Source organism: Falco punctatus (genome assembly GCF_963210335.1).
Source record: "Falco punctatus genome assembly, chromosome: 2".
Taxonomy (NCBI): Eukaryota; Metazoa; Chordata; class Aves; order Falconiformes; family Falconidae; genus Falco; species Falco punctatus.
In genome coordinates this window covers 67,546,070-67,558,660 of record NC_137581.1, presented here as the reverse complement: position 1 = coordinate 67,558,660, position 12,591 = coordinate 67,546,070, and the positions used below count along the sequence as shown (strand labels likewise).

Genomic DNA, 12,591 nt, shown 5'->3' with positions numbered 1-12,591 from the left:
TATAGCCTTTCCCAGGTGAGACAACACTATGAAAAGAGTTAACATTTTGATTTGTTAGAGAACAACAAAGTTTAGACAAGTTCCAGAATCTGACATGCCAGATTGTAAGCAATATCTAACCAGTGAAAGGACGTAACCAAACACACTGGAGAGAAATGGTTTCACTGTGAAAGCTACCAATGTCTCAGCAAGACATCTAGAATTCAGCAAATGGCCTGCTAAACATCACTATTTGGTCTAACTGTATGCGAGCCTCTAATGACAGCGATATGAAATAGCAAAAGCATCACACAGAAATCACAACTATATAACGCAATCACAATTCTGTTATTGCTGTACAGAATTTGTCAGACCAAAGAAGCCCTACTGTGACAGCTAGGTTAACAGATCCAGCTGAAGAAAGTTCTCCTCCCTCTGTTGAACTATTTGAGTTTCAATAAAACTACTACTTCCTTCCTTTTTGTCAGTGTTCTTCAGTATTCAGAAGTATCAGCATAACCAAAAGGAACTTAGCGGGAAAGTATTCCTCTTAAAAGTTTTAGTATTTAAGAACTATGAAGTTAAGTGTAAGATATAATCGTATCTTGACAAGGTTACCCAAGGAGGCTAACTGAATCAAGAAAACCAGATCATTTGTCCAATATAATAATTTCCCCTGCTAGCCTGTAACTGACAGATATTTTCTGAGGAGTAAGACAATCTCACTTCATATTTGGCCAAAAGTAGGTTCATGTCACACCAAGTTCTTGGAGGTACTGCTGCCACTCAGCTTCACTGCTAAATTAATCTTCGCTTGGGCCTGAAAGTTATGAGACTGAGTTATTTCTGACTAACACTAGCTTGAAACACCTGCAGAGCAATACACAGGGATGGGAGGAAGTGTTTGCATAGATTGCCATTATCTTTCCCACTTTTCCTCTGAGCATCGGTAGTCTAAAATGAACAAGATTGTTTAAGTGTTTATTGGAGCATAATCAGGTATTACTTGAACTCTGTGTGTTCACCAGGGCTAAAAATCAGGGAACCTGCATTTCGTAGGGACTGTTTCAGAGTCACCAAAATACTCTGAAGAGCTTACTTGTGGCTGGCCAGAAGAAAAGCACAGAAAACTTATCTTTGCTTTCTTCCCCCAGCAGACTTCAGCAATTCATGGACAGTTTGCTCTGCTTTGGAGTTGCAGCTCATAGAGGAAGGCAACATCTGGGATGCCACCTCAGCTCCAAAATGCATGGCTGGACAGCACATTTCCTTTGTGAAGCATGTTTCGCTTTCTATAGAGGAGCTCCCACAATCCTGATCATTAAAGCTCATTTATCAGATGGACTGCTAGTTGAATGGAGGCTGCATAACTGAGCGTGGTTTCTTCCCCCACAACGTGCTGGAACTCACCGCAGGACACAGTTCCCCTTTTTCACTGCTTTTAAAAGATCCTTGGGCCACCACCAGTGAGGCGGGGCCCCCAGACTAGATCCCACAGGGAATTATTGCCAGGCAGGGTGGACTAAAGGGATAGAAATAAAGGTGAAGTGTCAGCCATAATCAAAACAGCTGCAGAGCTATGCAAGTCTGGCTACCTAACCACACCTAGACAATGAAAACGTTATAGCCAGTACAACCTCAACAAGCTATTTTACCAAAGCTGGACAAACTGAAAAAAAAAATAATGAATAAAGTCCATTGGAAAGCCACACCTAACGGCTTTGTGGGAATATCTTAAAGATTCCTAACCATGTACAGCTTGTACTTCTACTTCAGATACAAAACACAGCAGCAATTCAGTTCTAGAGTTTGGAAGATTTCAGGGAGGAAGAAGATTGCAAGTTGCTCATTAATGCCTAAAATTCTAATGCAATATAGAAAGTGGTTGTGGCCAAAACAAGTTGCCACTAAATGCTGTCCAAGCCTTTCCTGTCATTCTCTAATCTTCACTCAGTGTACACTACCCATTCAAGCCCCATGTCTGCCATTATCCCGGTGAGCAGGAGACAAAACGGCAAAGTCCTTCCTCAACAGTAACACTCCCCACCCCAAAGCTTTACTTGCCTTGACACGCTTCCATAAACCCAAGGACAACTTTTTTCTTATACTGTACACACAATATATAGCAAAATGTCTAACCTTATTCCTATCCACAGACTCTAAACTGATTTAAAGAGAATTTCACCAGATTAAGAAGGAGAGTTATGTTATGTGGTCAGCATGGATTACACTAACTCTGGACAGTGCCCCATCACAAAATGAGGCATGGCTAGCAGAAATGAATGATCAGGTAAAATAACGAGCAGCATTTTTTTAATGAAAGTGGAGTACCAAGGTCAATTTGTAAAGAAGTGACTGCTGAAACAGCTAAATCGGGAAGGTTAGTACAGATTTCAAGAACAAATAAACTGTCCCCTGGCAAAAGCCTAGCAGAACAAGTGTTAAAACAGTATCAGCATCCTCAAAAAAAATTAGTGCAATGTATCAATAATATTTAAATTGTAACTTTTTGTCAAAAAGTTTTTTCTTCTTAAGAAGAAAAAAAAAAAAGGAACCAGGCAATGTTCTTATTGTAAATCACAGCACAGGCTCAATAATAAAGCCTTGACCTTCATGGGCATAAAGTAAAAAAAAGTCTCCACACATACAACACTCAAACTATAGGATTACAGCCTTAATGCTACTGGATGTTGGCATACCAAAAAAAATCAGTTGCATTAACTCTTCAGTATTAAAGTTCTTTCAATGTTACTCTGTTCTTATCCCCCCCCGCCCCAAAACTATAACAGTGAACTCACATCTGCATCAAAAAACATTGAAGCGACTAAGTCTTTAAAACTGCAGAAGACTAACTCCTTATTTAAAGAGGATAAATAAATAAATTTCTTGTCACACAATTACCTGAAGAGTTCTTTTGCTTCAAGGAACTGAAGCTGTGCAAACTGTATAAAACCTGCTTGCTGCAGGATTCGTTTGTACATTACCTATGAAAGAGAAGGGGGGGAAAAAGGTTTATTATGTTTGTAAGAATTTATTTACACAGTGCTAGTCACTACTGCATTAACTACCTGCCAAAAAACCTGAACATATGATCTTCAACCAGACCTGTCAAATTACATGCAAAATAAGCCTTCATCCTCTACATTTTGAATTGTATGTACTTGAATATACCAAATATGCTGCCTGGACTCAGTTTCTTACACAGAAGTATGTGAACACAAAACTTCACGAATGCTTACTAAAACCAAAGTCAACGAACAGCAAGTTTAAGTTTTCTTATTCAAATAATGACTTATCTGACAGTCTGACAGCCTGAAATTTTTGCCTGTGGTATTTCCAAATACAAAACCAAAAGGTTATCTTTGACATTCCCCATGATTCAGCAGGCATTAAAAAAAAAAAAAAAAAAAAAAAGATTTAAATCAAGAGTGGTCCCACTGGACCACACACAGCCAATCTTCTCCCCACCTCATCCCACTTCTGCAGCAACCTTGCTGGTGATTCTTATAGTTTCATCCCCCGCTCACGACCATATTTCTGACTTTCTGCCAGTGTGGGGTTTTTGTTTTGGTTTGTTTTTTTTACAAGTAAGAGTACTTCCAAAACAGTTCAAATTATCCAACATGCAGCACACTATGCAATATACATAAAAATACAGTTAAAAAGAGGAGCACAAGTGAACCATATGAAAAGCTATGTATTATGAAGTTTTAGTGTTAAGGTCAAGCCTAGACAGAAAACAGTTAACAAGAAGTTCACTAGAAGAACAACACAAAACTACGTTAAACGCTAGGTACTTATTTGATCTGAAGAGTCAATTAGTTACCATGAGATTAAAAGAAACTTGTGCTCAGAATATTTCCAACAGCAAAAGAGAATTACTAAAACCAAGGAACCTAAACTGTGCCCTGCAAAGCATCCACCCTTTGTGATAACACCGGGATTTTGCAAATACGCCTAGCTACATCCACACACCCTCACGTTTTCCCTTCAACTTTCTCATGAATATACAGCTTTCTAATGTTTATCAGTGTACATGAATGCTGTTATCAATAACAGACTCCTATTTTCAATGAAAACACCCAGAGAAACTGCAATCGTTCGCAACATAGTCCAAGCAGGAATTGCTAAAGTGTCAGGCCTCAAATAGGGTAGAGACTGATACTCTAATTCATGATTTTTCATCTTGATAAAGATTGTAGACTTACTAAGAGAAAAGCCTGCTTAAATCCATTTAGTCTGTGCATGCTTTACTAATAGTACCTTAAGGAAATACTTAGTCTTGATCATTAGCAAGCCATTAAAACCTATTGATTTGAAAGGTTGTGGGACTTTTCATGTATCCCCAGTGTGGGGGACAGAAAGGGAAGCAGAGGGAAATGCTACCTGGCACCCCTTTTCAGACAAATGTAACAAAATAAAAATAAACAAACAATACTTCATGACATCTTTATATTAATTAATGTTACTATGCTTTACATCCAAGTCTACTAATTCAAAATATACCTAAGTAAAGCTAAAAGGCAATTTAATTACAGTAATAAAGTAAAACTACCCGAGATCATCAAGTCATAAAATATCCAAAATATTTTGTATTTACAACTGTGTTACTATATCAATAAACGGTAATCTGAACTGATGAATACCCAACCCGTCACATTCTCAAAGATGCTGGTAAAGGACTTCATCTGCAACTATCTGCATTTTGCAGGGCCAGAAAAACCTCAAAATCTGGCCTCAGGCTTTCCACTGAGGGTTGAAGTAGAAGACTTTTCTCGACCTGCTAACTAGTATCAAAAGTAGGTGGCTGGTTTGGGTTTTGTGTTTTTTTTTAAGTCTGTTTTCAATCTTTGCAATGGAGCAATCACTAATATTTACTATCTTTATGATTATTGTTATATATTTTATAAATATATATTTATATAATATATAATTATATATTAATATTACTAATGTTTAGTGAATTTGGAGATTGGAATTAAGTTTGAATTCATCCAAGACACTGAAAATACTGCTTTAATTGTAGAGCTTAGTCTGTACGGCAATCTTTTCAACCAGAAGTTGAAAAGAGCTTGTTGACAGTAAGAGGTATAGGCCCAAGGAATCAGTTTTAAATTTGAACTGATTAAGTGGTATTCACTTTCATTTAAATGTTGACATATCTTCACTTGTCCCTTAAAGTCACACAACAAAAACTATGTAGAATATCTACAGATAGACTTCCCAACTTTTAATAATGCAGTGATGGGACAGGGAGTATCCAAGCTGATTTTTAGGCAAGAGAAACACCAGATATTAAGATGTCCTGTGGTAAAGTTTATGGAAGCAACAGAGTGGAGTTGCTGTGGAAAATTCAGTCTTCTCCTTCCCAGAGGCTTTTAAAAAGCAGCTAGACCTATATGCCAAAAAAAATTAAACTGTATATGGTTATGATAGAAAAAACATCTTGAGTTCTTCCAGACCCGTTTGCCAGAATACTGCAATATGCTTCTTTTAAAAAGGTACTAAGTTACACCCAATCAACATTCAATATCCTGTTTATTCTCCTATCATTTTTGAAGGGCCACCATAGGACCTGAAGTGCTTTAGGGAAATTCTATGTTGTTGACTGAATTCACATTAAAAAACTAGCTAAAAAAATATGAAATAAGATTGTATTAATTCATATCTGAAAAAGCACTAGGAAACAGAAAGATAACTGCTGATGCTGTGATAGCTACAGTGAAGCCTTAGCTCCCCCAACTGCTAGGAAAATCCTTTCTAAAATGGTCAAATTTACCAACTAGATTGCCAAAAAGATTTTTTCTAGAAAGTTACTTCGACTTCTAGTCATGTTTGGGTGCAGTTAGTATGCTTTTTGAAACTAAAACAGAACAAGAAGGAAGGGAAAAAAAAAAAAAAAAAAAAAGAAAAAAAGAGATACCTATGCAAGATGTGTGTCAATCTAACCAAGGTCTTCACTACCATCAACCATGATTTCTGCAAACTTCAGTTGTCCTGAAAAATTAATAAGTAGTATTCAGTCATTTCATGGTAGCATGGTAGAAAGGCCTTTGTATTCTTCTACCAAAAGTGATATCCAGCAAAGCCATCTCCTTGCAATACTTCAGCTTAGTGTTTTTTACCTAGCTAGTTTTTTACCTTACTAGTAAGTCTTGATGCTCAAAGAGAAAAGAATTTTCATCTAATACAGCAGAGAGAAATTTGCCACCTGCAGGGCCCACAGGTTAAAACAACTAATCCATGACCTACTTCTTTCCAATAACTAAATATTGGCTGTACAAATAATTCTGGGAGTATAGTACTTTACTGTTTCAATCCCACTATCATTCTGCATTACCAGCACACACACACACATATATATTTATGCTGATATAATACTGTTGATATAAAGAGAGAGAGCACGCACCTGTGTATGCATGCAATGACAACGAAGTATTGAACTGTAGGAAAAAACCTGACGTTGTCAAGAGCTATCCTACAATGCCATGACTGAGTTCAAGTCACACATAAGATGGCAACAGCCATTGCAAACTGCAGGAATTAAAGCAGTGTGTGGAAAAGGGGGCACTATACCACGTGTACCAGGCAATTACTATCACTCTTCTGTATGTATAAATTATAGTGGCTGGATAAAGTGTCTTAATGCCAAACCTACACATTCCTCCCTACTGCTCATATAAAATGGCAAAATAAGGCCTTCAAAGTGTCAGCTACTCAAGAATCAGTAAAGCTTGAAAATAGATATCTTAAGATATCTGTTAGAAGATACCTGTTATTTATCTGCCTAATAACTATTACCTGAAGATCTCTCTTAGACAGGATTTAGAAACAAGTGACTATGATCAGTTAAAATATGCCAAAAAAATGCTGCAAAAGACATATGTAAAGCATGTGATTTGGTTGAACTCTATCAGCAAGACTACAGTAAAAAAAATTCTGATGTGCTTGTAACAAACCTGTAACGACAGCATTAAGTGTCAGAGGCACATTAGAAAGCAAGCTCAACATGGTCAGTTTCCAACTACAGATAAGCTCTGAAAAATTGGACTAACAACTACTCAACCAAGTTGAGTCATTTTAATATGAAACAGTAGGAGCCTCCAATTTAAGCTGGTTAATATCAGTTTGCAAATACAGCCCAGAACTAGAACAGGCTATTCTGCTTGCAAGTACTGTTTCCTGTTTTTCAGCTGTAGCACCGACTCAAAAGTATCTGAACACCCTTAGAAGTACATTAAGGTAGCAAGAATTTACAATAATCTTGGTAACAGTAACTTCAGGAAGACAGACATCATGCACATATGATACATGTGAACAGAAAGTAACTTATCCTAGACACAGAAAAATCCTAACTGCAAGAAAAATTAGGAGGAATGAGATTCTACATATTGTCTTTTAGATAATGAATTACAGTTCATTCTGTGGCAAAACACAAAGACATCCTCACAGTAAATCTACATAAACTGGAAAGAAATAATTGAAGAATTAGAGGTCATCATACATAGAAGAAACTAATTAGATCATGCAACCTGTCCTCACAGCAAGATTTTAGTTTGTTTCTTTAAACAGATTGCAAAGGGAAAGTTGGAAACAAAGATGCAAAGCAAAACATGCTGGAAACTGAACTATGTATTTGCCTGAATACTTTTCAGCTGCAAGTACTTCCAGATAGTTGTACCTTAGCAAAAGGATGGAAACAGTTTTCTCACCAAGTTTTTTACTTCTAGCAGCCTCCCAGCTGTTCATTCAACAGAGGAGTTAATGATCACAATGAAAACTCATACAAATATAATTTAATTTAATGACTGCTTTTCAAGGGCCTTGACCAAATTTTAAATGGCAGGGTATTTAAAACATCTTGCAGTTAATATAAAGTAAAAAAATCCTGCTGGACTGAACCATTTTGGACCACTCCAATTCTGTAATTTCCAGTCATGTTCCAAACTTTACATCTTCCTAAACAAACTGAAAGTAATGCAACACATACTATTTTGATGGCACCAAATGCTCCAAAGTACATTAAATGAACCAGATTTTCTGCAGGTTACAGATCAAATTTTGCCTTTACAAAAGAAAAAAAACTAAGTCAAATATTCATTCACCTTCTTGGTGAGTAGATTTCATGCTATTTTTCCAAGTTTCAGTCTCTAAATGACAAATAGGAATAGCAGAAAATATATATTGTAATTTAAACCAGAGGTAGAAGGAAATGAGTACAATTCTCTAACAAATACTCTAAATCAAAGAGTTACTAAGATACTTTGCCACATGAAAATCTTAAATATTCAATTACACACTAGTACAAGAACTACTTGTATGAGTTTGGAAGTAGGACATATTTGCTTTAGACTTCCCATCACTTAACTTCAAAGTTGTACTACTGTGGCATTTAGGACATGGTGAGAATAGCCAATAAAAAAGTAAAACTTAAAATTTCCAATTTGAAATGAAGTATACTTTTTTAAAGAGCAATAGCAAATAACAACTGAATCTAGTCCTAAGGATGCATTGCAGCAGATTTTCTATCATTAGTTTATCAGTTTTGTTTTCAATTTTTCCAAGTTACACACTTGAAAAAAAACAACACAAAAACCCCAGCAGAACAGCAGCATTATCACAGCCTTTACAAGCACAAGCCAATTCAGCAGCACATCTATTTCCTCAGGCTGAAACCATAAAAGGTATTTGATTTCTCTTCAATGTAAATTCCTTCTCCACCCTCTCTTGGTACACATGGCCCCACTGTGAAATTTATATTTTCATGAAAATTAAAGGAAGGACAGACCTGAAATTTCTCTTTTGGAATATTCCTTCGAGCTCCTTTTGCTAGAACAAGGGCTTCTTCCACTCTGTGGCTAGCTAGAAGATCCTGAATCTGTTTTTCCAAAGGTAGCGGCACCAAGATATACACACCCTTGTTAGTAGCAACAATCACCTTTCCTGGGTAGAGCAGACAGACACATTCAGTTTATATTTTCTACAGAAAAAACACATTTCAGAAATAAGCTTTAAGACTTACTATTTAAGATACAAGAACCTGAACAGTGATAAAATAAAAAAATCGTATTTGTTGTTACCATATTTACTAGCTAGTGTAGTTCACTTGTAAATTGCACCTCAGAAATACAGAGATAATGGTAAACATTTATTTACAGCAGACTTTATCCCTCTCTGAGTAAACGAAACTGGCTATAGTCTCTCATGATGAGCTAAGCTGTAAAAGCCACCACTGAAACTATTGCCCACACTCCACAGAATAGGGACTTTTAACTACCAGATATTTCCACATGCTTACATCAGAAAATTGTAAGCTGTACATCAAAGGCAGCAAGCAATGCACATTTCTTGTTGTTCATATCGTACTGAACAACAAAAAACTGAACACAAAGTTCATAGTGCTACAGTTTGTAGGTCTCCTGGAAAAAAATAGCAACACAATGTATTTGATATTTCAGAATTCTTAATTGAAAAACAGGTCAAAAGAATTTTTTGTACTTTTTGTTTAATAATTTTTATGAAATATTCCATTTGAAACCTCTCACACAGATATTTCAGAAAGAAATACAAAATAACAATTTTTAAAATGTTAGAATTCTGTCAGGAGAGCAACAGAGAAATACCTCTAGCTCACAGTTACTGACTCATAGCATAATACTGCTCCTTTGAAAGGAATAATCAAGTTACAAGAAAAACCTCTAACCCCACAGACTCCTACCAACAATTAAGTTGACAATTAAAGCATATTTAATGAACACACACTCTGTTAGAATTTTGGATGTGGAATTACATTTTGTGGAATTTTGGATTACTACAGTTTTCCTATCATAATTGGCAGATATCTAATCAGGAAAGCATTTGCAACAAAAGTTTCAACAGTTGATGTGCTTGATAGATACTCTGTTTAAAAAACAAACTGAAGTGACTGTGCCCACAGCAGTGGCTGTTCCAGAATTACTGATGCAAAAAAGTGCCCTTTTTAATACCTTCGAAGTCCTGTAGAATGTGACCTTCTTTAAAAGGCAGGGTTTGCTTTTGCTGCTGGTCCAGCATGCTGTGCACCGTAATGAATTCATCATCAAGAGCAACCACGTAAGGAAAGCACAAAGCTGCTCCAATCACGTTCTCTGACCAGTGCACAGGGGCACGCTGTGAAATGCCATCTACAGTTGCAAACATGCCTACAAAAGGAAAAAACAAAGCCTGAGGCTTGTGCTAGTTGAAGACTGTTGTTTTCCCAACATGAAGCATGGGTACCAAGGTGCAGAAATAAAAAGTCTCAGATGAACAGATGCAGTATCAGGTGGCATGACAACAGCACATCACACCTCCTTTGACCTTACAGGCCTGTTGGTTGAATTTTTTTTTTCCTTCTCCTTTACCACAAAAACAGGTGACACCAAAAACTGAAACAAGAATACTGAAACTAGCCAGAATTATTCAAGTTTAGTAAGTTTCAGATTTTTTTTTAGTAAGAATTATGCCATGTAGTTTGAATTAATTTCAACACACTAATATTTACTGAGACCCAGTTTTCAAACAATACAGCCTTAGTAGGAGCCACAGATCTGCAGTGCCTGACCTATCTGGCAGTACAAACATATTTGTTCCTTGTAGTGTCAAATGTCTAACAAGCATTTTAGTTGACAGAATAATTTACTACTTCACTTTTGCTACAGCAAAGTTTTCACAGAACAAGGGTCCAGCTCTTTGGGATGATTCACTTCCTGTGAGGTATCTGTGTTTTCAATAATTTGAAAGAAAATGCAGAAGTTGCATACAAAGCACATCTTCCCAAAAGCCAAGCACAGACTAAAGATTTTTTAATATCCCAATGATAACCTCCTATGCTGTCTTCAAAATAACCATATGAAATCTTCAGTTAATTTGTGGTTTTCATTGCCGCTATCTTTCCTCCTGTCTATCCTGCCCTCCTCCTTTCTAGCTCAAAGCTTTCTAGCTTTCAAGTCAAGGTTTGACTTGCTTTTGGACCACGTCGCTGGTTCTATTTACGCTACTTGGTATTCCCCAGCTCTTCCCAAGACATTAATTGAAGAAAAACTCCAGTCAAAGTTTTCAGGCCTAGTTCAGTAAACCTTTGCCAGCTGAGCCATACTGAAGCACGTTACAAACTTCTGTTCTAAATATGAATGCATACCCCTTAAAAACAGTACTCTCAGGCCATTAAAAAGACATGCCCATGAAAACTGTTCTTCAGCAGGAATGAGCTACTTGACAGCTGGCAGAGTAAGTCTGAGCTCTAAAGGACAGAGGAGATTAAAAGATTATGTTATTCAATTTACAAAATCTCTTCCAAACAGAGGATAATGAGGCAAGGGTAGCTGATTATGAAAACCATGTTGGAATTAAAAAAAAAAAAAAAAAGGAAAAAAAACCCTGAGGGTTGTAGGTTTCTACAGAATTACAATGTAGAGACTAAGCTTCTGGATCCTTTATAGCAGCTTTGAAATGATCAGCCCTTTCCCTTGACTAAGGGTGCAATACATAATTAAAACTTCAACATCTGACTTGGCAAGTAACATTACTTGCTTTTTCACTATAATGATCAGCTTTTCAATCAGAGCACCTCACAGAAAATACTTTTTTTGGCCGTTATATGTAATTCCCATTTTACTCTATAGATCTTGATATTCTTAGGGATTAGAAGTGGAATTTTATGCCAGGCAGGCTGCACTATCCATTTTTAATGCCTTCCAGTTGTTACTCTGTGCTATAAACCCATGTCAAAAAGTGTGAGAAAACTTGAGTTAAATACATACTAAGCAGTAGTAAACGCAGGGATAATATTTGAGATATTCATTCTTAGAATTTTCTATTTCTCTGACAGTCTCAGAAAAATAAAACCCCCTGATTTTAATTTTTTTTTTTTTTAAATGACAGAGCTCCTTTTAGGTAATTTAAAAAAAAATCCTTTACGGTAGTGAAAGGGTATGCTGAGCAGTGCATAGTACTTTTCCAAGTCAGTGTCTCTTTACATCCCTCTGCCCTCAGCAGCTAGTGCTTCTGTGATAGAATGATACATTTTCTGCCTTCATCCAGCTCTCACCTAAACATAACAATAAAGAAGACAACTACAATCAGAAACCATGGCCTTTTTATAGTACAGGAATGTGTTTGAAGAAACTGATGATGAAACCATTAATCAATTCTGTATTAAAAATATGTATGCTATCCAGAGGTTACAGGTTACTCAGAACGCAGCTACAGTTTTCAGCTTCAGGAGATCTAGAAATTTATAGAATCATAAGAATAATTTAAGTCAGAAGGGGTTTCTGAAGGACACTCAGTCCAGCCCACCACCCCTTAAGAGCAGGACCAACTTAGACCAGGTTACTCACAACTCTGTGCAACAGATTATAGATTTCATTTTAAAACAAAAAGCTTCTTAGAGAAAATACCTGTAAAAATTGAAATAAAAATTCTTTATTGTTATTACTTGCCTAAAAAGGAATACAAAAACTTTCAGCTATCGCAGAAGTTGACAGCATGAAGACTACTACAAGTGAGTGAAAACAAGAAGGGATCATGCTGGTTCTGTTGACTACCCTGCTTTATGCAGTGTGGTCGGCTATGAAAAGGGGCACTGCATAA

At 36.5% G+C, this 12,591-nt stretch overlaps 1 protein-coding gene across 5 annotated transcripts in view; it reads right to left on the bottom strand.

Annotated features, from left to right (window-relative positions):
* TGFBRAP1 (transforming growth factor beta receptor associated protein 1) overlaps positions 1 to 12,591 on the bottom strand; it is a 38,598-nt gene that overhangs the window by 16,228 nt on the left and 9,779 nt on the right. For all 5 annotated transcript variants that reach the window (XM_080377410.1, XM_080377406.1, XM_080377409.1 and 2 more), the window contains exons 3-5: positions 9,966 to 10,160; positions 8,768 to 8,922; positions 2,881 to 2,963 (exon numbers count right to left, since the gene is read on the bottom strand). In XM_080377410.1, coding sequence (XP_080233536.1) covers positions 2,881 to 2,963; positions 8,768 to 8,922; positions 9,966 to 10,160 — 433 coding nt within the window. The remainder of the gene's footprint in view (positions 1 to 2,880; positions 2,964 to 8,767; positions 8,923 to 9,965; positions 10,161 to 12,591) is intronic.